Source organism: Onychostoma macrolepis, chromosome 23, assembly GCF_012432095.1.
Source record: "Onychostoma macrolepis isolate SWU-2019 chromosome 23, ASM1243209v1, whole genome shotgun sequence".
NCBI lineage: Eukaryota > Metazoa > Chordata > Actinopteri > Cypriniformes > Cyprinidae > Onychostoma > Onychostoma macrolepis.
Window position 1 is genome coordinate 1,792,799 of NC_081177.1, and position 25,509 is coordinate 1,818,307.

General features: G+C 36.7%; 2 protein-coding genes across 12 annotated transcripts; one reads left to right on the forward strand and one right to left on the reverse strand.

Moving 5' to 3' along the window:
• Positions 1–840: 840 nt before the first annotated feature.
• LOC131532552 (nephronectin) lies at positions 841–18,928 on the reverse strand. Of its 7 annotated transcripts, XM_058764309.1 has the most exons (13): positions 17,867–18,005; positions 16,964–17,308; positions 13,346–13,419; positions 11,532–11,624; positions 9,539–9,652; positions 7,581–7,700; positions 6,440–6,574; positions 5,685–5,777; positions 5,138–5,611; positions 3,997–4,080; positions 3,812–3,910; positions 3,442–3,710; positions 843–2,419 (listed from the first exon to the last, which is right to left on the reverse strand). In XM_058764309.1, the coding sequence occupies exons 3-13, from the start codon at positions 13,371–13,373 to the stop codon at positions 2,312–2,314; spliced, it is 1,617 nt and encodes a 538-aa protein (XP_058620292.1). In that variant the 5' UTR covers positions 13,374–13,419; positions 16,964–17,308; positions 17,867–18,005; the 3' UTR covers positions 843–2,311. The 7 variants fall into 7 exon arrangements, with proteins under 7 accessions (XP_058620290.1, XP_058620291.1, XP_058620292.1 ...); XM_058764307.1 differs by lacking the exons at positions 16,964–17,308; positions 17,867–18,005 and adding an exon at positions 18,714–18,928 and having other exon boundaries at positions 841–2,419; XM_058764308.1 differs by lacking the exons at positions 16,964–17,308; positions 17,867–18,005 and adding an exon at positions 13,894–14,015 and having other exon boundaries at positions 842–2,419.
• Positions 14,041–24,221, forward strand: LOC131532553 (CXXC-type zinc finger protein 4). 5 transcript variants are annotated; one of them, XM_058764319.1, is made up of 3 exons: positions 14,041–14,060; positions 19,983–21,000; positions 22,677–24,221. In XM_058764319.1, exons 2-3 carry the CDS (start codon positions 20,032–20,034, stop codon positions 22,722–22,724), a joined length of 1,017 nt encoding a protein of 338 aa, XP_058620302.1. In that variant the 5' UTR covers positions 14,041–14,060; positions 19,983–20,031; the 3' UTR covers positions 22,725–24,221. The 5 variants fall into 5 exon arrangements, with proteins under 5 accessions (XP_058620302.1, XP_058620301.1, XP_058620299.1 ...); XM_058764318.1 differs by lacking the exon at positions 14,041–14,060 and adding an exon at positions 17,876–17,955; XM_058764316.1 differs by lacking the exon at positions 14,041–14,060 and adding an exon at positions 18,228–18,540 and having other exon boundaries at positions 22,677–24,220.
• The last annotated feature ends 1,288 nt before the right edge of the window (positions 24,222–25,509 follow it).

Below are 25,509 nucleotides of genomic sequence, written 5' to 3' on the forward strand. Positions count from 1 at the left end.
GTATAAATTAAAGACCATAAATCACACAAAATATTCATTATTTATTATCAGTAGTACGAAACACTGAACTGAACAACTAAACTGAACCATTCACTATATAGGCTGCTACAACCAGGGCTTCGCTGAAAATGAGTGTGTGAGTTTGTTTACAGAATGCTGCTGCAAACTCCCATATAAATAATTGTTCGATAAATATAATTTCCCTGCAGTCACTGGGCCCCCTTTCCAGTGTAGGCCCCTGGGCTTCAGCCCCTTGAAGCCCTTGCGTTAATGCCCTGATTTTATCCCCCCAGAAAGAATGTTTGTAGCGATCAAAAATACAGCAAGTTATCTTTTGAAAGTAGCCTAATTAGCGCTTCAAATAACGTTTGTGTCGATTGCCTCGTTTCACCACTAGGTGGCAACAAGTGACTGTTAAAAAATGTATTTCTTATTGAATCATTCATTCAAGAGATTCGTTCAAAAACGCTGATTCATACAGTAATGAAACAAGTGAAGTATTTATGAGTCATTGAATCATTCATTCAAACCACTTTTTCATAATTTTAATATTGAAAATTGATGTATTAAATATTTTAAACGCATATATTATGTATTAATGTTTAATAATTCAAATTAATTATACACTTTTAAATAGACTGCAGCAATTAATATTTTGTCACACATTATTTCAGAATCGTGGGAGAATCGTGATCTCTATTTGAGACAAAAAATAAAAAAATCGTAATTCTCAATTTATCCAATTTATCAATTTGACCAGTTCGTAATAGTAAATGTAAAAAAAAAAATTAAAAAATGATGTTATTTGTACTTAATCGTTCTAAGAAACATTTTTAGTACCCTTTAAATGATGTTCAAATTACGATAAGATAACAGGACAATTAAATAAACCTTCAAATAACCTTACGATATGTTTTGGGTAAAAATAAAACTAGTAGAACGTTTAACAAACATATTTGTAACCTTTAAATAACATTATTATCATGACAAGAAAACTGGACAGTTCAACGTTTTAGAAACATTTCAAAACAATGTTCCCACAATGTTTTTATAACCAAAATTTATAACCACCTGCATGAGAAAACAGCCCTTAAATCTGCTGCAATCAGATCAATCACAATGATCAACAACAGAGGTTTTGATTTGAGTTTATGAAGCATTTAGAGCTTTAAATACACATTTAGATACAATATGGTACAAAAAAACTGAACATATTTACAAAGAAGTTAGAGAAACATTTCATGAGTACAGTAAGTGATAGAAAGAACTGAACAGGAATAGAAACACATGTGAAAACGATTCAAATACGTACTAATTATCGTCAGTGTCGTGAGACTACAAAAAAACAGAAGTGTAATTCAATAAAAGCCTGTCAGAGATCAGGGACACACACTACAGAACTGTTCGTTTACAGTCACCTGAGGCTGAAGCAAATAAAAAAATAGTCATATTAATTTGGTATTTAAATGACAAGGCAACTGATAATACTGATTTACTAACACTAATTATTACTGAATGAATTAATGATGTATAAAAATATAAAGACGTTTTGTGAGTCAAACACAAAATATTGCGGTGGGTGAATCTCACATAATCCAGCTCACATTTCACCTCAAATATTCATTTCTTCAAATAGTCTTTTGGAACATTCCTTAAAATTAAAGAATTTGTGTTATTTTGTTGCATTGTTTTAATGACAATTAAGCCCAAGTACCACCCTTAAACGTGAAAAATAATATTGTTATAATTTAATAGAATAATATTAGTTAAAGCATTTGTGCTGCCTTTAATTTATGCTGATTTAAAAAAAAAATCATATTATTATTGCAATTTTTAAATAAGACTGAAAAATGTAACTTAACAGTCTGGATGCATTAAATAAGAATATGAACAGAAATCATAATATTATCACAATACAAAAAACTACAAAATATAGTTTCTTTTGACTCTGAAATGTCATATTTTCACACAAGACTCACGCTGTAAGACATCTACAACACAATAAAATAAGAGTATTTGTGTTTGAAGACACTGATCAGGGATTATGGGTCACGCGTGCTTCACATTCTGTGCTGATTTTGTGAGGAAATCTGTCAAATTTAATGCATTAAACGTAGCTGATAGTACCAACATTGTTATTGTTACCCAAAAGCAGCATAACCAATAATATTTAATAAATATGCAAGACAATTTGGTCCAGTTCTGCACAAATCTGCAGATTCATGGTCATAAAATAAAGATGTGGATGAGCTCATGAATATGAATGTTGACCTGTCCAGTGTGTGTGTGTGTGTGTGTGTGTGTGTGTGTGTCACTCTGTCCTGTGGTGTTCATCGCTGCAGGCTCCTCGTCTCAGACTAAAATCATCCACAGCGATTTCTCCAAGTTTTCCTCGCCGTCTCTCTGCCTTCAGCACAATCTGATACAGAACAGCATCAATCACACTAGAATCAACATGCACATACTCAATAATCATAAACGGCAGGATGGATACAGATATAAAACAGTAAAGCATCAGTCTGGACTGTGAATGCTAGTTACAGAGCTTTGGTTGTGATGTAATAAACCACCTAATGAGAAGTCTTTCACATTTCAGATCACAGAACATACGCATAACCAACAAAATGCTGCATTTTTTGCGATTCTACATAATGCATAATTTAATCGTGAAATAATGGCAAAAATCGTTTTATTTTATATTTCTGTAGTAGTTTATACCTGAATACTAAATCAGATTAACAAGCTTTATGCATATTGTTTTTTCTGTCATGACTGCTGTACATCCAAAGTCATACATAATTTGGCAAATACGGTTTCATAATTAATAAAAAAAAAAAAAAATACAAAATCAGTCATTTTTATAGCAAAAATTCCAAACAAAAACAAACAAAAAATAGATTTATTAAATCTTGGCAGGACTGAAAATTTTAGCAATGAAAGTGTTCAAGGAATAATTTGCGTCTTATGCTTCTTGCTTCTAGCTTTAATAACAAAAATAAACTTCAAATCTTGTTTGAAGTTGTTTGTCAGAATTTCATGAGACAAAAATAAATAAGCTTTATGTATGATGACTACTGTACATCTAATTACATAAATAATATGGTAAATGTGGTATCCTAAATATAAAATAAACTATAAAATATCTGGAAATTTTTGATCACAGAAATTGAAAAAAAAAAAAAGTAAGGTGTGTTTAAAAAAAAAAAAAAAATGCAGTTATTTTGATTGCAGAAATGGTGGGAAAAAAGTGAAATCCTGGTGGGACTAAAAATTTTAGCATTAAAGGAACAATCTTCTTCTTTGTTCTTATTAAATATATAAAAACTTTATAGATTATTATTTTTTTTTTGCAAAAAAATAGTGAAATCCTGGTGGGACCGAAAACTTTAGTGTTCAGGGTAAGGAATATATATGAGCACATGATGATTAATTCATGCTTACATCAAGCAGGCCCCGCCCCCAAAGTGTGATCTGGGCGTGTCTCCAGCCGTGTCCTCCAGTCCTGGTCCAGATGGACGGGTTGTGACTCCGCCCCTTCCTGACAAACACCTGCAGAGAGCCAATGTGGTTTCCATGGAGACGGTGTCTAAATGACAGACAGAGGTCGCCGCCCTGCCAGGCCTTTGTGGGCGGGGCCAGTGACACTGTAAGCCGCGCCCCTTTGACACTCCGTCTGTTCATAGCCTCAGGTACTGACAGGTACCGCCCACCTGAGAGTGATTGACAGGTTAGAACAGTATTAGTAGTTGTTATACGTTTTTTTGGAAGGACTTCATGACTCGAAGATCTGTGTAATTCTGATGTGTTTTACCGGCGGGATCGTTTTTGATTTCCCATTGCAGATCTCCTTCTGAGTCCGTCATCCAAACACACAAACCCTCATCAAACGAGCAGCTCACAGCAGCAGCGGCTGAAACACACACACACACACACACACATCAGGAAGGTCCTCGCCATCTCGCTTCGTCTGTTTTGCGTATAAAGTGTGAATGGTACCTGGATCGTCTCGCGTGAACTCCTCTGTGTTTCCCAGCTCAACGTCAAAGTCCCAGTCAAACAGGTTGTTCTCATAACGTGGAACTAAAAGAGACAAACTGACCAATCAGAACTAATCATACACTATACATACATATATATATATATATATATAAAAGCCTGATCAGAGTTATGATCTATATATACAGTGCATCTTATGCTTCTTATATTTAATAACAAAATAATATATATATATATATAAAACTTTTTTATAACGTTTCAGTTAGTAGCCAAGGCAACATTTTAATTTTGTTTAAATTTATGTACAAAAACGTATTTATATTAAACAAATACATAAATAAATAAATAAAACTAAAACAAATGACAAAATGCCAATAAAATTAGTAAAACTTTTAAACTTAAAATGGGAAATATAAAAATAAAAACTAATGGAAAATATTAATAATAACTATAATAGTTACTCAGTAATGCTAAAATAACACTGACTTTGATTCAATTATTAATTTTTGTGAAAAATTATTAAAATTTTTAAAATTTGTTGTTATATTACTTCATAAATGTAAATTTAGAAAACATGCCTAGTTGTATTTTACTTTTTACAGAAAACATTTTAAATCTGTTGAGCTACGATGACTATTTGGTTGACACAGTTTGTCCTTTTTAGCCATTGCTTTTTTTTTCTTTGTTATAATTAAAGAAATTAATACTTTCGTACTGTTATTCATCATTGATGCATTAAATTGATCAAAAGTGACGGTAAAGACATTTCTAATGTTCCAATAGATTTCTGTTTCAAATAAATGCTGTTCTTTTGAACTTTCTATTCATCTGCGAATCCTGAAAAATAACATGTACGACAGTTTCTACAAAAATATTGTGCAGCACAACTGTTTTCAACATTGATAATAATCAAAAATGTTTCTTGAGCAGCAAATCAGCATATTAGAATGATTTCTGAAGATCATGTGACACTGAAGACTGGAGTAATGATGCTGAAAATCACAGAAATAAATTACAGTTTAACAGATATTCACACAGAAAACAGCTGTTTTAAATTCTAATAATATATCAGAATTTTTACTGTATTTTTGATCAAATAAATGCAGCTCTGCTGAGCAGAAGAGCCATGAATAGATCTCACTGTGTACGTCTCCTCGTGGTTTGGCGGTGTTCTCTCTGTGAATGCGGTTGTCTAGTGTTGTAGTTGAGCTCATCTGTGTGCTTGTAGTTGTTGTAGTGTTGATGGAGGTTGTCGTTGGAGGCGTGTCTGTAGTTGTCGGTGCCGATGATGTCAACGTTGTAGTTGGACTTGTGGTCATAGCAACCGTTGTGCGGGCTGTAGTAGTAGTTGCTGTTGTTGTTGTAGTTGTAGCTTTTGTTGTTGTTGCTATAGCAACAGTAGTCGGTGTTACTGTCGTCATGGCAGTGCTTGACGGAACAGAAGTTGCTACGGTAACGGTAGTAGTGGGAGCGGCTGTAGTTGTCGTCGTTGTTGTTGTAGTAGTTGTAGTTGTTTTTCTGTTAGTTGTCATGGGAGTTGTTGCCGTGGAGACGGTTGTCGGGCTGACTGTGACTTCGACTGGTCTTGCAGGCTCAATGGTGACTTTAAGAACAGCTGAAACACACACAGCGTCACTTAAACACACAGAAAACACGGTTAATCGATGGCATAAATCACACACACTTACATTTACAGTCGTAAACCTTTCCATTAACACTCGGTGTGCACTTGCATTTCTTGTGTCCGGGCTTGTCATAGCAAATAGATGAAAACTTTTTATCTGGAAAACACAAATGTTTAGAGTTTGTGATAATTAAATGCAGCATAATGTACAAAATAATTCAGCAATGTAAAAAAAATTATATATAATGGTCATTAATAAATAAATATAATTCAAATATTATTTGAATAATTATTTTATATTTATATAATGAATATATATTATAATTATAATTAATAATATAATTAATTATACTATTAATTATATTACTATATGTATATATAATATTTAATGACATCATTATTACTATATGTATATATAATATTTAATGACATTATTAATATTATATGATTATATATATAAAATAATTGCATATTATTTATTTATTTAAATTCCATTGAAATTGTATTAATTAAAAATAGCAAATAACAATAACAATTATCACAAAATAAAATAAAAATATAATTAATGCAAAATGTAATATCTCATTTTAATCTTTACACTGATTTTTGAGTGTAAATATGTATGTATATTAAATTTTTAAAATCTTTTATATAATACTTATATATTATTCTGCATATATTTATATACTTATTGTAATTATTTAATAATATAATTGAATTTAATCTAAATATAAACGATATATAAACAATGCTCTACATCATTGTAAATACAAATGTATTAAATAATGTCTTTATGCATGTGTTTTTCTGTAGTCACACCTGTGCAGCGGTATTTTCCGTTGATGTGCCGCAGCTCAAAGCCTTCATGGCATCTGCAGACGTAGCTGCCAAACGTGTTCACACACTTACGAAACCTCGGACACGAGGCCTGACCCGTCACACACTCGTCCACATCTGAGCAGAGCCAGAACAAGAATACCAAATAATAAGCTAAATATAAAATAGCAAATTATATACAGTGGTGGCCAAAATTATTAGAACGCTTATTTAAGAGGGTTCAGTTGTTTCTGCTGAATTGGCCATTACAATACCCATTAAACAAACTACTGCCAGAACTACCTGTGACGGAAGGAATCTGCTGAACATTGAAAATGATGGATCTAAACCCCATCGAGCAAATTCGGGGCGAGTTGGAAGATAAACTGGACAGATCTATTGTACTTTGGCTTGAGTTGCAGAAGGCATGGGATGACATTAGTGCTGAAGTTCTCAGGAAATATAGTGACACTCTGCCAGAGACGTGCTGCTGTAATCACTGCAAAAGCTGGACATACCAAATATTAAAATTAAAAGTGGATAAAAACGGTACGACTCACTTCATCTGATATTTGCTCAGAAACCATCTGCATGTTTCATGAACATTATGAAATGAAATCATGTTTTGGAGGCAAGAAAAAAAGGTCAGTATTTTCAGATCTGTCAGGTGTTCTGATAATTTTAGCAATATTGTGTGTGTGTGTGTGTGTGTGTGTGTGTGTGTGTGTGTGTGTGTGTGTGAGTGTGTGTGTGTGTGTGTGTGTGTGTGAGTGTGTGTGTGTGTGTGTGTGTGTGTGTATTAGAGAGTGTGTGTGTGTGTGTGTTAGAGTGTGTGTGTGCGTTTTTGTGAAAAGTCAGGACATAGATGTGTATAATTACGAGGGTATGTCAGGTATTACAAGGTGAAGGTGACATCTCAGGACATTGACCCATGTCCCCACTTTTCAAAACGCTTATAAATCACTCAGGGTGAGGTTTTTTTGGGGAAAGTTGAAATGCACAGTCTCCTGTAAGGGGTAGGTTTAGGTGTAGGACAATAGCACATACAGTAAGTACAGTATAAAAACCATTACGCCTATGGGATGTCCCCACTTTTCACAAAAACGAACGTGTGTGTGTGTGTGTGTGTATCCTGCATCCGTACCAACACAAGTCCTGCCGTCAGGAGCGAGACGCAGCCCTGAAGAGGGACACTGACACCTGACCTCACCTTTCATCACTGCACAGCCGTACTGACAGTTAGCCATCGCACACGTACGAGCGTCTATACACACACACAGAGAGAGAGACACACACACACACACACACACACACACACACACAGAGAGACACACACACACACACACACACACACACAGAGAGAGACACACACACACACACAGAATGAGCCGTAAGATCTGTGCTCATATGTGATGCAGCACTGCATGTATTCCTCTTAGAGACAACAATCCCATAATGCATTGTGACAGGCTCAGCAAAACAGTTGACTCACTAGAATCAATGTGCTCAACAAACACACAAAAACAACGCAGCTCACAGGGAACACTCTCAAAGCATTCTGGGAAGGTTCTCTCAAAGAACAAACGTTCTTCCAGTAACGTTAAAAGAACGTTCGTTCAGAGTTCTAATGTTCTCAGAATGTTAGCATAAAAATATTACAGACACATTTCTAAAGGACGGCTTTTCCTGAAACGTTTTAGTTGGACATTTATCCAATTTTTATTTTTAAATGTTACTATTTGTTTGAGAACATTCAAAAGTAACATTCCCATAATTTTTGCAAAATGATAAAATGGAACGTTCACATAAAAACACTTTTAAAACATTATTCAGAAGAATTAATTAAATGAAATTGTATGAATTAATTACATATGTTAAAAAATGATCACTAAATATGAATATAATGAATGCAAAATTCAATTTCTCATTTTTATCTTTTGACTTCTGAGAGTAAAATTACATTATTAACAAGTTTCGTGAGATTCTCCCACATTCTGATAAATGAGTGCTTCTCAAACCTGCTGCATAATTTGTATTTTCCCTCATTTATCACACCTGATTCAACTCTTCAGCTCATTAGTAGAGACTTGAGCTATGTGTGGACTATGAGGGAGATGAACAAAATGTGCTGTGGTGGATGAAGAACCTGTAAAACTTTGTCGCTTTCAATCCAACATAAGAAAGTGGCATTTACATGTATTTACACAGTTTACAGTAGCTCAGATGGGACATATATACATTAAACATGCAGTTACAAATGCATAAATAATGCTTTGTTTAAAACATAAAACACTGAATACCGATATTTGAAATGATTTAAAACATGAAAATATAGTTGAAATGTGAAATTAAAACCACCAGGTGCCAGTCAACTGATTCATTCACTGTGTTAATGAGTGAGTCACTGAATCATTCATTCAATCGATTCGTTCGAAAAGCTGATGCATTCAGTAAGGAAACCTCATCCTGAGTTGCTCAGAGATGCGAAACAGTGCTGTGCTCTTTGTTTGGAACTATTTTCTTTAGTAAAATTAAGCAAAAACAGGCAATATAGTGTCTGCTAACTTTAAAATTGTGTAAAATCAATATTGCATTTGTTATCATGCTGATATCTGGAGGAAAAAATGGCACTCTTCACGTGATATAGATTAACTATATTAAATGATATAAATATAAAAGATGTACAGAGGCATTTTTACCTCTCTGCACTCTCTCTCTGTCTGTTTTTGTGATATACTCGATAATGTCAGATCGCACATTCAGACGATATACTGTATACCGCAGAATTTGTTTTTAGGAGTCTAACTTGCAGACGCCAGACCACTGATTCGTCAAACCTGCTTTCTTGCAGTGCTTCGGAGAAATAAACGTATACATTTTAATTAGGAAATGTAGTAGATTAAAGTTGACAGAAATACAAAAACTCAAGTAAAGTACAGATACTCCAAAAAATATTTATTACTTAGTATTATTTATTCATTACATTACAGCCCTGGTTGTGGGTCCTCCAGGACAGGTTTGAGGAGCACTGTGAGATATTCATGTTGAGCGTGTAAATAGGACACATATTTTATAATATGTGAAGTAAGTGGAAATACTCACTGCGACACGTGCCGTCAGCCATCATCATGTAGCCGTTGAGACAGTAGCATTTATAACTGCCCGGTGTGTTCATACACCTGTACTTACACGGCCTGAACGCACACTCGTTCACATCTGCACACAAACACACAGTCATTATGGCTGCGGTCATTAACACACTGACACACAGACACACACACACACACTGACACACACACACACACACACACACACACACACACACACTCACAGACAGACAGACACATTGACACACACACACACACACACACACACACACACACACAGACAGACAGACACACTGACACACACACACACACACACACACACACACACAGACAGACACACACACACACACACACACACACACACACACACACACACACAGACAGACAGACACACACACACACACACACACACACACACACACACACACACACACACACACACACACACAGACAGACAGACACACACACACACACACACACAGACAGACAGACACACACACACACACACACACACACACACACACACACACACACACACACACAGACAGATGGAGAGGTGTGTGTGCGGTCAGTGGTGATGTATGTACACGCCCTGTGTGTCTCTGTAAGTATGAGAGGAATGCGCTTTGACATGCATCTGATTTTACAGGCAAGTTCATCCCTGCAGAAACACTCATTCACACACACACACACACACACAGAGAGAGAGAAAGACCTCATGAGAAGTTTAAGTGTAAGTATAAAACTTACTTAACAGAAATAAAAAAAAATAATAAAAACTGACAGAAGCACAAATCAAAATTACAAATTTAATTAATTCAAAAGTGATTGTTGTTGTTCCATAGAAATTTCGCGTGTCGCCTTCGTGGCTGGTTAGGACAAAAACTCTAATTAACATGGAAAAGATACCTTTTATCGCGGCGTCGCGTGTAGGACACGGTGTAAATATAAAAGATACATTTTAATTAAAACTATAATAAAATTAAAAAACATAAAATTATAGCCTGTAAAATAAATATAAAACTTAATTTGAAATATTAAATATATACGTATAGAACAGAAATATGAAATATATAATAGTATATAACTAACCACCAAATTTACCATATTAACTGGAAATAAATTTAAATAAAGTGAAACTGAAATATAAATATTTAAAACTTAAATAGTAGTATTTCTATAAAAGGTAGGCATATATGACAAACTTTTGTTTAAAATACTATTAAAAAAACTGTAAAATATTATATTGCACTACCAGCTAAGTATGTTTATGCTAACGCTCCCATTAGGTTATAAAAATGTTTGAATATTCTCTGAATGTTCAAAAACTTTTTTACATTTCATTAAGTTGTTTTTCAAATGTTACTTTTGAATGTTCTCTGAACGTTCTGAAACAAGTAGTAATGTTTAAAAAAAGAAGATAGACAAACATTTAACTGAAATGTTTCAGGAAGAAAAAAAAAACATTCCACGAATGATGTATAAATGTTTTGGAAACATTATTACCAGATAACGAACGTTCTATTAACGTTACTAGAATGTTTATGTTATGTTACCAGAACATTCTCTGTTTTCTGTGGGAGAAGAATTTGGTTCCACAAGATTGGTTCCTCTAGAGACTAAACCTAAAAAAATGACTAAAATCAGCTCACCCTCCATATAACACACTCTCCATAAATAATCATAGGGAATTATATATCAAATCACGTTCTTCAGATTTTTCAAGAGCCAGAAAGGCCAAAGCAAACATGCTGTTGTGTGTTTCTCCTGTAAATCAGATCCTAATACGTCTCCCATAAGGCCGGTAAGCATCATTAAACACACAGATCTGCCATCAGTCACTAACACAAACCCCAGCGGCCGCTCCAATGTTTGGACACCTGTGTGTTAATGACCAAAACACACACACACTCCTCATGATGTCATCACACACACTTTCACATGTGCTCGTATTCATAGCTGAGTTTTTCAGGGAAAGTGTGTGGTACCTTGGTTGCAGGTCTTGCCGGTGAATCCTGGATGACAGCGGCATTGATCCGGTCCAACACACTCGCCGTGTTTACAGCCCGACTCACACACAGCTACACAAACCACACACAACACATGAGCTACAGCTCACACTGTTCCTGCTGTATACACTACAGTATACACTACAGTATGCACTACAGTATGCACTACAGTATACACTACAGTATGCACTACAGTATACACTACAGTATGCATTACAGTATACACTACAGTATGCACTACATACACTACAGTATGCACTACAGTATGCACTACAGTATGCACTACAGTATGCACTACAGTATACACTACAGTATGCACTACAGTATACACTACAGTATGCATTACAGTATACACTACAGTATGCACTACAGTATACACTACAGTATGCATTACAGTATACACTACAGTATGCACTACAGTATGCACTACAGTATGCTACAGTATGCACTACATACACTACAGTATGCACTACAGTATACACTACAGTATGCACTACATACACTACAGTATGCACTACAGTATGCACTACAGTATACACTACAGTATGCACATACACTACAGTATGCACTACATACACTACAGTATGCACTACAGTATGCACTACAGTATGCACTACAGTATGCACTACAGTATACACTACAGTATGCACTACAGTATACACTACAGTATGCATTACAGTATACACTACAGTATGCACTACAGTATACACTACAGTATGCATTACAGTATACACTACAGTATGCACTACAGTATGCACTACAGTATGCTACAGTATGCACTACATACACTACAGTATGCACTACAGTATACACTACAGTATGCACTACATACACTACAGTATGCACTACAGTATGCACTACAGTATACACTACAGTATGCACATACACTACAGTATGCACTACATACACTACAGTATGCACTACAGTATACACTACAGTATGCACTACAGTATGCACTACAGTATACACTACAGTATGCACTACAGTATACACTACAGTATGCACTACAGTATACACTACAGTATACACTACAGTATGCACTACATACACTACAGTATGCACTACAGTATGCACATACACTACAGTATGCACATACACTACAGTATGCACATACACTACAGTATGCACTACAGTATGCACTACAGTATGCACTACAGTACACTACAGTATGCACTACAGTATGCACTACAGTATGCACTACAGTATGCACTACATACACTACAGTATACACTACAGTATACACTACAGTATGCACTACATACACTACAGTATGCACTACAGTATACACTACAGTATGCACTACAGTATGCACTACAGTATACACTACAGTATGCACTACAGTATACACTACAGTATACACTACAGTATGCACTACATACACTACAGTATGCACTACAGTATACACTACAGTATGCACATACACTACAGTATGCACTACAGTATGCACTACAGTATACACTACAGTATGCACTACAGTATACACTACAGTATACACTACAGTATGCACTACATACACTACAGTATGCACTACAGTATGCTACAGTATGCACTACATACACTACAGTATGCACTACAGTATACACTACAGTATGCACTACAGTATGCACTACAGTATACACTACAGTATGCACTACAGTATGCAAACAGCACACAGAGAGTGAATTTTCTGTATGCTCCAAATAATAAAACCTATTATATTTGCCAATATATTAAACTTAAATAATATTTCAAAAACTAAAATATATAATGTGCAGTATATTGTAAACATGGGCAATGTGTGAGTGTTTGCTCACGTTTGCACTGGCCCTTTAAGGTTCTCATCCATCCATACTGACACAATCCATCGGACAGAAGCGGTCTGGATGACCTGCCACACACAAACACAAAACTGCCTAACTTTAGCCTTTTATTTATTTATTTTTTTTATCCAACTTATAAGCACGCAATGTAGCAAAAATAATCTGCAAATATGGTAATATTTTAGATCACGTGCCATCGCGCGATTGTTTAAACTCACTATGCACGCGCCTTTCGTAAAAAATAAATAAATAAATACAGCTACACCATTTTTTACGATCACAGTGGTGCTAATGGAAAATGTATCATATAATTACAATAACATATGCACAACGTAAAATAATAGTATTTTAGCGGAAAATATGGTTACCATGGCAATAATTATTAGCGATAATTACAAAACGAGCGATTATAGACTCTGGTATCGTTACTTCTTTCTCTCAGATGACTCGTGACTATTGGTTATAAAAAGCATAAAGATGAAACATTTCGTTTGAAAAGCGTATTTATGTAGTCCTGCGTAAAGGACAGAAGCGCGTCTTACCGGAGTGTTTCTGAACCCGCAGCCGCACAAACACAGACACACACAGAGAAGAACAGCGTCACATCCATCATAAACACACTCTCTGCTCGCTCTCCGCGCAGAAACTCATCTCAGTCTCCGGCGAAAACCACTGGAGCTCGCGCCTGGAGAGCGTGAGTGCGCGTCAGGTGTGTGTGTGTGTGTGTGTGTGTGTGTGAGTTTACAGCGAGCTGTCAGAAGTTTCCACTGCTGCACACACGAGGAGCTGTGAGTGTTTATGAAGAACTCGAGCTGTTTAAATATCTCCGATGTGTGTGTGTGTGTGTGTGTGTGTGTGTTCTCCAGGGAAATGCATGAGAATACCAGGAGTAGAAAAGGCAGGTCTGAAGGACACACACACACACACACACATGTCTGGTTTGCTATCCTTGTGGGGACTCTCCATAGGCGTAATGGTTTCTCTACTGTACAGACCGTATATTCTATCGCTCTACACCAACCCAACACCTAAACCTACCCCTTACAGGAGACTACAGGCATTTTTAGATTTTCAAAAAACTTCATTCTGTGTGATTTATTAGCTTGTTTACCCGTGGAGACCTCAATTTAGAGTCCCCATGAGTCTGTGTGTATTCAGGTTTAAGTCCCCACCTGAATAGAAAAACAGGTACACACACACACACACACACACACACACACACACACACACACACTCTATAATTATTCTAGGAGCTTGTAAAGTTTGCCGGGAACCTGTACATTTCTTCCAGCTACATTCTGTGCTCATAATTATATTGCATTTCTTTCATTTAAATTTCAAAGTAAGTGTGTGTGCTTGTTAAAAACAGACAAACCTGAGTGTGTCGAGCACTACATACACAGCAGCTAAAACACATGCTCAGCTGAGGATGGAGGACTGTGCTTATACCAGGCAGAAAGACATCCAAACCCTAAGCCTAGCAACCGCATAGCAACACCCTTAATTAGTGTCTACCATGAACAACTGGCAAAGTCATTATTAATTTTAGAATTGAATTATAAATATCAAGTCATTATTAAAATCGTAAAACGCCATGTGCATTTTTATAATGAATATGGATTTTACTATTTATTCCAAGCTATTGTGAGTAAAAATATATATTTAAAAAGTCCAGCTCCTGTAACTTTTGAAATCCTGAAATCCTAAAAAAAAAAAGAAAAGGTTGAGAAGCCTGGATCCCACTCAAAACTAGCATGTTCCACAACATTTTCAGCGAGCGCAGAGATCTAGTTTAGCATTGAAACGCTGTGGATCAGCTCTGATCTCAGTCACAGCCGGTCTGTGTTCTGGCACAGATGAGATGAAGAGCTCTGAGAAACCCTGAGCAGCTGGTGAGATCAGACGGAGCAGAGCTGGACCGAGGAACATGTGTTAGCTGCTGTCTACAATCATCACAGATTTGCGTCTCGTGTTTTAATTGAGAAGTGACTTTTGGAAATCTGGGAGTTTTGAAATCTAGCAGGGAGTGTCGTTCTGTAGAACTGTATGACTTAGAAAGGAATGTAGAAATATTTTCAGAAAGAGAAATTCATCAGATATATGATATATATTTAAAATATACATATATATATATATATATGTTTTAGAACAGTAAGATTTTTAATGTTTTTTAAAGAAGTCTCTTCTGCTCACCAAGCCTGCATTTATTTGATCTGAAGTACAGCAAAAACTGTAAAATTTTGAAATATTTTTACTATTTAAAATAACTGCTTTCTATTTGAATATATTTTAAAATGTCATTTATTCCTGTGATTTCAAAGCTGAATTTTCAGCATCATTACTGCAGTCACACGATCCTTCGGAAATCATTCTAATATGCTGATTCACTGCTCAAAAAACATTTATTATTATTATTATTATGTTGAAAACAGCTGAGTAGAATTTTTTCAGGTTTCTTTGATGAATAGAAAGTTCAGAAGAACAGCATTTATCTGAAATAGAAATCTTTTGTGACATTATAAATGTCTTTATCATCACTTTTGATCAATTTAAAGCATCCTTGCTAAATAAAAGTATTAATTTCTATAATTTTTTTACTAAAAAAATAAAAAATTATACTGACTCCAAGCTTTTGAATGGTATCGTGTGTATAATGTTACAAAAGCTTTATATTTCAGATAAATGCTGATCTTTGGATCTTTCTATTCATCAAAGAATCCTTAAAAAAAAAAAAAAATACTCAACTGTTAATAACTATTGATAATAATAAATGTTTCTTGAACAGCAAATCAGCATATTAGAATGATTTCTGAATATCATGTGACACTGAAGACTGGAGTAATGATGCTGAAAATACATCTTTGATCACAGAAATAAATTACAGTTTAAAATATATTCAAATAGAAAAACAGTTATTTTAAATAGTAAAAATATTTCAAAATTTTACAGTTTTTTCTGTACTTCGGATCAAATAAATGCAGGCTTGGTGAGCAGAAGAGACTTCTTTAAAAAGCATTAAAAATCGTACTGTTCTAAAACTTTTTACCGTTATATACTTGCATATAATTTATAAATATATTTTATATATGAATATAACATATTTTTTTACTTAATAGATAGATATGCATGTGTGTGTATTTACATATACATAATAAATATACACCTACGCACACATATAGTACATAAACATAATCTTTTACGATTAATCCTTTTGCAGCCCTAATTTATAACATCATAAAATGGAATGTTTTTCTTAATGTTGCCTTTTAAACATTCAAAAAACGTAATGGAAACATTAGCAATATGTTCTTAGAACGTTATTTTGTTAGCTGGGATTGTGTCAAATGACACGAATAAAAAAAAAAAGGAGCATTACGACTGTCTGACTGTACGACATGTTTACTGTAAACACATCTGCTGTTTGTCTGTTTATGACATAACAGAGAGTGTCATTTTTATTTAAAGCTAATTATAATAGCCACAGACTAAGACAAACCCCTCAAAACATTATTTACTTTCGTTATGAATCACATGTATCTCGGTGTCACAGTCTGGAGATACTTTTTATATCTCGTTTATCTAAATAAACATACACGCACACATCATCGTCACCTTTCTTTTGTCCAGAAGAATTCCTCCAGAGAATAAACAGAGGTGTAGATGGAGTAGACAGCTTTAAGATTTCATTCTGTTTTCATATTATTGTTCACTGTGTGTGTGTGTGTGTGTGTGATGTACATACACACACTCTATGCCCAGCTGGCTGAATACACTATGATGATGAATCTCTGAAATCACTGCTTTTTGACCTTCATCACATCTGTGGAAGCCAGTTTCTGACACGTGATGTTAGCACGACATCTAGCGGACAAGAGCAGAACTGCAGTCACAGCGCTTAAACCAGTCAGTTATTGCACGTCTGAGCCAGCAGAGGGCGCAGCGGAGGCGTCATTGTTCCTGGAGACAAACATCTACAATCTATCTTTGTTATATAATATTAACGTGTGTGTGTGTACGTACATATATATGTATATGTATATGTATATGTACACACACACATATATATATATATATATATGGCCTAAATGCTAATTATATTCTTTATATTCGATATTCTACATAATATAACAATATTCTATATAACTCTATATAATATAATCTTATTATAAATGCATATATATATATATATATATATATATATATATATATATATATATATATATGGCATAAATGCTAATTATATTCTTTATAACTATATACGATATTCTACATAATATAACAATATTCTATATAACTCTATATGATACAAATATATATATATATATATATATATATATATATATATATATTTATTTATATATGTTAGCCTATTTATATTTACTGCGGTGCATATGGTGTCAAAGACTGATTTCCTCTCAAATCCCCTAATAAAGAATCTCTGGCAGATGCGTCAAGGTTTTTGAGACACACACACACACACACACACACACACACACAGAGAGAGAAATTCCCAACCGGCCGGGATCTGCTCCACCGGGGGAAACGCCTTCTCGCCTCGGACCCGTTCTGTTTTAATTAGCCTCCCGGTGCCGCGGGTAATTACGGTAACGAGCCGCAAATGAACCGTAATGAACCGCAAAATTCCTCCAAAAAAAAACCCCTCACACAAGACGCGGCGCGAAGCGCGTGATTAATAACCGTCATTCAGGCATCGGCGGGAAAAAAAGGGCGCGCGAGGAGTTGACACGCATTACCCTCAGCGCTGCGCGGCGAGACCCCGTATGTCAGCCCCCTCGCGCCTCCCGCGCTTCCACAATCATTTCCCGCCAATGATCAGGAGGTGTCCGCAACGGCGCTTCCTCACCTCACACCCCCGTCAGCCACACGCAGCGCGACACACACACACACACACACACACACATACACACACACACACCGGGAGGAGCCGTCTACCCTTCCGTCACCCATACCCGCCCCTGAGGACGGTGCGTCGTTGGCGGCGTCAATATTATTTATTATTCCCGTTAGTCTCGGTATTTAGCGCCGCAGCTGCTCACGGTGATCGTTAAAACGGACGCGTCTCGTTGTTTTGTGGCGCGTGTTTTTTCTTGTAACGGGGATTATTGAGCCGGCATCAGCGCGCGGTGATGCTCTCCGTTAAAGGATCGTGAAGCGTCGCGAGTCTAAAGGTAAAGCTCGTCCATTTTCCGTCCTCCGCCTCCCCCCTCATTCCCCCCTCCTCCTCCTCTCTCTCTCTCTCTCTCTCTCTCTCTCTCTCTGTGCTGACGTGCGATGGCCAAGAGAATTAATCCGTCGCCTTTAATTGCACCGTGGTGTCCAGCGGTCTTACGCCCTTAATGACCTCTGATCCGCGCGTCGCTGCCGCAGCAGGCGGAGAGTAATTACCGTAATTGATGCTCGAGGCGACGGTAGCGGGGGGTGTTCGGGGGGGCAGCGTTTCTCTCCCTCTCTTTCTCTTTCACATAAACACACATTTTGACACGATAACTTTCTTCTCCACGGCTTATTATCGCTATTTCTGTTGTTCCTCCAATTAAAACAACAACACATTGAAAGGCAGGCCTGATGTTGTTAGATATAATGCTCTGTATTGTCCTAAATTATGTCATGCATATACAAAAGAAATGTACATAAATGCATAAAAACCTTTTCTATTTATCTGAGCCATATTTTTTAATTGTTTTTTAATTGCGTTTTTCCAGGGCTTTTTTTATTTTATTTATCATTTTAGTTTAGGATCTTGTTTTCTTAGTGGATTCTTATTTTTTGATGACATTGATATTGTTTAAATTTGGTTCTAAAATATCCATTATGCAATTTTGTGTACATCCTTTATTATTTAACTAAGTATTCTCCATTTTCTGTAATTAAATTGAGCAATAAATTAAATATGCATTATAATTTAGGAAATGGGAAGAAACAATGGGTATTAAAAATGTACATAAATGCATAAACTTTTATCTGTTTTTATCTCTATCTGAACAATGTTTTTAAAATTGTTTTAATCTCAATTTAACTCAATCTCACATATTCACAGGGATTTTATTTTTCATAATTTTAGTTCAGGATCTTGTTTTCTTAGTGGATTTTTATTACTTATGACAATCTTGTTTAAATTTGGTTCTAAAATATTCATTATGCATTTTTGTGTACATCCTTTATTATTTAACTGCATTATAGATGCATTATAACTGAAGAACTGCAAGAAACAATGAGCATTAAAACTGTACATAAATGCATAAAAAAAAAAAACCTTTGCTATTTATCCAACACACGTTTTTCTTACAGTTTTAATAAAAATTTGACCGAATCTCATGTGTATTAGAAATTCGAATTCGAATAAAATTAGAATTTCGTCTTTATTTTATTTTGGAACACAATGAGAATCAATTACAAAGAGTCAAATAAGATTTGATTTCTTTATTTTCAGGATTTTTGTTTTATGTGATTCATTTTGGTTCTAATATACCATTATTCGAGTTTTTATGCATCCTTTAGGGTTTGACTAAATACTGTCTGTAAATAAATGAGAGATTTCTGAATTGATATTCGCTTCGTTGTAGTTGATGAACATCTCGGTTCACCTCCACCTCCTCTCTTTCCTCCGCAGGGCCACTGCTGTGGATGGTTGGGCGTTAGTGTGTGTTTGTTTTGCTCTGATGGCGAACATGAGCAGTAGTGTGTGCATGGAAACCCCACACGCTCATGGCCATGCCCACGGCCACACCCACAACTACAACCCCACCCCCGGGCGGGACTTTCCTCTACAGATCGACTCGTGCGTGAACCCCGTGTTGGACTACAGCGCGCAGATGGAGCGCTACCGCTCTTTTGCCACCTTCTATAAGAACAGCACGGCCGCCGCGGCCCCGTTTCCCCAGACCGCCAAAATCGCGCGAATTGCCACGCCCCTTTTCCCCTCAGCCCGCCTATCGGCGATGCCGCCCTGGCCCTGCGACAACGCCATGCTGTGGGGGCGAAAGCCCGCCGCAGTTAACGTTAACGGACCTCACACACATCGGACTGGCATGTCGAGGGCGGAGCCTGTGAACATGCACATGTCCGGCAAACACATTCCACAAGACTCCGCCCTCCCGATGGGCGCTGACAACTTCTTGTCGCCGCTGGCCGCGGAGCAATGCCGCGGCCTTCCCGTAACGGGGGCCGATTGCATGAACCGACTGAAGTGTCCGCCGTCTGTGCCACCAGGAGAAGCGGACCGAGGCGGGACGTTCGGAGGGATGCCCCCATTGGGGGGTCTGTCGCTCCCGCCAGGGGTGATCGTCATGACGACGCTTCACTCCGGTGCAGGGTCATCGGGGGTCACGATGTCAGACAGCGCATTTCAGATCGCCAACGTGGCGGCGGACTGCCAGCACAGCGGCTCGTCCTGCTCCGGTTCGCCCGCCGCCCTCAACGGAAACGCCAACGGCAGCTGCAGCAGCGCTAGCAGCAATGGTAGTGGAGCGGCTAAGCGCAAACGTAAACGCTGTGGCGTCTGCGCCCCCTGCAGGAGGCTCATTAACTGCGGCGTATGCAGCTCCTGTCGAAACAGAAAGACGGGTCATCAGATCTGCAAGTTCAGAAAGTGTGAAGAACTCAAGAAGAAACCGGGCAGCACGATGGAGGTGGGATTCACGCACGCACTCACACATATGCCGGGAGGTCTATTGAAGTAGGCTGTTTAATTGGGAATGATGTGGCTGGGGGTTTGGAGTAGAGCCCAGTCTTGGCACAAGCAGCCATAATTAACCATCATGCAGTAATGTGTGTGTGTGTGTGTTAGCTGATGGTTTGAGCCCTCTTAGGCTGGAAAAATGCCCTTAGACTCAAGCACACACTTTATCGCTCTCGCACACACACACACACACACAGCTGAGAGATGAGGCAACATGTTGTAAGTTCTCTGTAATAATACAAAGACAGCTTAATCTATTCACAACCCGCTAACACAACTCACCAGAATCAAGATCAGACCATCACAAACCAGTCCAGTACCATCAGATCTAGTTGTGGAGAGCTTAATCTGGCCAAGAACTGCCCATTTAAAAAGTGATCGCATTAGCTCTATTATTAAAAGTGCAGAGAGGGGTCAAAGTGACTTTCAAATCAATTATCTTTCCCATTGAAATTACTGGATTTCACCTGTGAAAATTTTCGGAACTGTAATTTAATTCATAATTTATTTGTAAATTTGAATGCTCTTTTAGACAGGAAGATTCTAAAGGCCTGTTCACACCAATAACGATGATTTTCTGTTTATTCTAAGCGTGCATTGCAGTTTTGTGTTCTGACGCTTTAAAGTCGGGATGGATTCCATGTAGCTGTTTTTATCATTCACCACCTGGAAAAAAAATATTCTGAAAGTGAGTCCAACAATACTGTTTCTCTGTGTCGATATACTTGTGGTGTGGACTTCACTATTCTCAAAGAAATAAAGCTTACCATTATAGTTATCGGTCTTGGTGTGGACGGGCTTTAAGAGTTTGTTGGGAGTCTCCTTGGGATGTCTCCATATAATAATAATTAAGGAAAAAATCCAAGATGTGCAGTCCTGGGGAGGATCCAGGAACTGTTTGACATTACATTTATGCATTTGGTAGATGCTTTTATCCAAAGCGACTTAAACTGAATTCCTGATATATATTTTTATCAGTTCATGCATTCCCTGGGAACTCAAAACCTTGGTGTCGCCAATGGCATGCTCTACTTTTTGAGCTACAGAAATGCCATAGTAGCAAGTAAACTAAATATCCAAGACATCTACCCATGGTTCAGAGTAATATGCATTCAATGAACCCACAGTAGACCTGCGTGTCAGAGAAAATACTGACGAAATTAGTACAAAATGTGTACTCTTGGACAACTAGTTTACATGCTACTAAGTGTCTCCAACAAAACTCTTGCTGTTCAATCCTCACAAACCTTGATCAAATCCAGTCAGTGACTAAATGGTTCATAATTACCTTTATGCATTTAGCAGATGCTTTTATCCAAAGAAAAACAAAAGCATTTCGTCAAAGAGCCAACAATATTCATTACATAAACAGTCATCTCAGCTAACGGAAACCCGGTTGCGAGGGCCTTTGCATACAGATGGTCGGGTTGGTCTGTTTTTCCATTTTCCCAATTTAATTCTTATTTTCGATGAATCAATATTTTGAATCATTGCATCTCATTGCTAAGATGATTCACACCATTGTACAAACATCTAACACATAATTTCTGTGATTAACTGGGTCATTATATCAAGCTTAAATGGAATCTCTCCAGAATTCCCACTGTCTCGTGTGTCTTTCCTCAGAGAGCACCGTCAGCAGGAGCCGCCGATACTTTCCGCTGGTTCTTCTGAAGAACCCGCCACGATCCACATCATACAACTGGACTCAAACACTAGAAAAACTGCAGGTCATACACCTACAATCTACCCTTCCCCTCAGGACTCACTGTGGCCCGTTTAGCACTGGGGGCATCAGGTGCACATGCCCCTCTGGAGAGACGTCGAGGACAAGTCTCTGGGTCTCAAACTGACCTCACCTCAACCAAACATCAACGGACGTAGAGAAACAGGGACTTGAATTCAGTCGTATCAGGACCCCATCCAAACTTAAAGGAAAAGTTCACCTGAAATTGAATATATGGTCGTCATTTACTCACCCTCATGTTGTTCTGATCATTTGGTTGCTTCTACGGAAGACAAAAGGAGGTTATTTGAAGAGCATGCATTGAAACGAATGAGCTCTGTCAAACTCTAAAATGACAAAACAATCAGCATAAAAGCATTGGAAAAGGAGTCCATACGATTAATGCACTATATTATAGGTTATCTGAAGTCAGTTTTGTGTCTGGAAAAGACATTTTTAGTCATAAACAACCATTAGACCTCCCTTTCATTTGATTGAAAGGAACAACCAGGATATTCTTGAAAAATTCACCTTGTTCCACAGAAGAAAGGAAGTCCATACGATTAATGCACTACATTATAGGTTCTCTGAAGTCAGTTTTGCATTGGAAAAAGACACATTTTTTAGTCACAAACAACCATCTGACTTCCCATTTCATTTGATCAACCAGGATATTCTTGGAAAATTCACTTGTTCAACAGAAGAAAGTAAGTCCATACGATTAATGCACTATATTATAGGTTCTCTGAAGTCAGTTTTGTGTTGGGAAAAGACACAAACAATCTGACTTCCCATTTCATCTGACCATCCAGGATATTCTTTAAAAATTCACCTTGTTGCACAAAAGTCATACAGGTTTAGGTTTATAAAAGCAGTCCATACGATTAATGCACTATATTATGGGTTCTCTGAATTCGGTGAAAAGACTGACGCATTTTCACTTTCAAATTTTGTATTTTTTTTTTGTCACATTTGACCTCTTCTTTCATTTGATTGAAAGGAACAACCAGGTTATTCTTGAAAAATTGTCCTCGTTCCAAAGAAGAAAGCAAGTCATACAGGTTTGAGGTGAGTAAATGGCGACAGAAGGTTCGTTTTTGAGCAAACAGTTCCTTTAAACCACCTTTCTGTTGCATGGGTAGAAAAGTGTTTTGTTTTTAACTAAAGACTTTAAGAAAATAACTTTGTTTATTGCTGTTGTGACGCCTCACTGTCTTGATGAATAAGAGACTCTTAGGATGGCTTGTTGATTAAATGTGATCCTTTTTGAACTGTGACTTTCTGTGCGTCTCCTTTATTTGTGCAAAACACCCCATCATGCATTTATATACCACTAACATGTTTTGTAAAATGCGTAACGCTCACAAAGGAGTCAACAAGAGGTTCGATTTAAGCTAGATAACGCGTATCCGAGGGGTGACGGTGCGACGTGATAAGATGTCACTCGGGGAGCGTTTAAATGGCGTTTCTAATTCTGATCCCTTCGAGCACAGATGAGCAGGAAAAGATGGCGGAGGCATATCTCGGCGTTAAAGCGCTCAGCACATCACTGTACATGTCATCTCTTTATTGTTGGGCCTCTATGACGACTCCCATGTTGCTAGGCAACATGAATTACAATGACATGAAGTCCTGTGTTCTAGAATGAGGGAGGGGCTGAGAGATGCCTTCACTCTGCCTGAGATTTACATCACACACGTCGCCTCTGAGAGTGTGTGTGTGTGTGTGTGAGGGACAAAGACATATTGTCTTGCCATTTATGTATAGTAAAATATATATATATATATATATATATATTTAATAAAACCTATAATATAATAAAAATGATGCTATGCATATATATATATATATATGTGTGTGTGTGTGTGTGCATACATATACATATACGTATATATATATATATATATATATATATATATATATATATATATACACACACACACACACACACACACAAATTTAGTCAAGAACTATAAGGGAACTAATTATGTCAAATCTATCTATCTATCTACAATCTCACTATATAGTTAGAAATCAGAGTATATAATTAATGCGTGTGTATATTCTAATTATAGATAGATAGATAGATAATAAATAATAAAAATAACATGTATATTAAAAATATGACTCCAAGGCTGACATTATACAAATTAATCTCATAAATCATGGGGATTTATATATTTCATTTTATTAACTTTTTGAAATTCTTTTATTAATTTTTATTAGAATATATATATATATATATATATATATATATATATATATATATATATATATATATATAGATTAGAATATATATATTATGGGGAACAAGACAAGAAATAATTACGTCAAATTGTTAATCCAAAAATCTTATCACTATAATATCTATCTATCTATCTATCTATCTAAATGAAGAAACTAAACAAGACGTGTTTAGACACTATATACTTATAAATCAGCATATTATATATAGGCATATATATATATATATATATATATATATATATCTATAAAGGCTAAAAAGGCATGAATATTTCCATGCAAGAACCAGCACTGTGCTGTAAATATAATGAGAAGGTTCTCACTGGTTTTTGCCTGTAAACCTGTCCTAAATTCACAAACACAGCAGCAGAGCGACACTGACGGCTCGTGCTTTGATGAACGCCGCTGTTCTTCACACATCCAGCTTCTGCTCTGGATGCACGCGAACGCTGGGATTTCAAGCATCATTAACTAAAGGCTTTATAGACT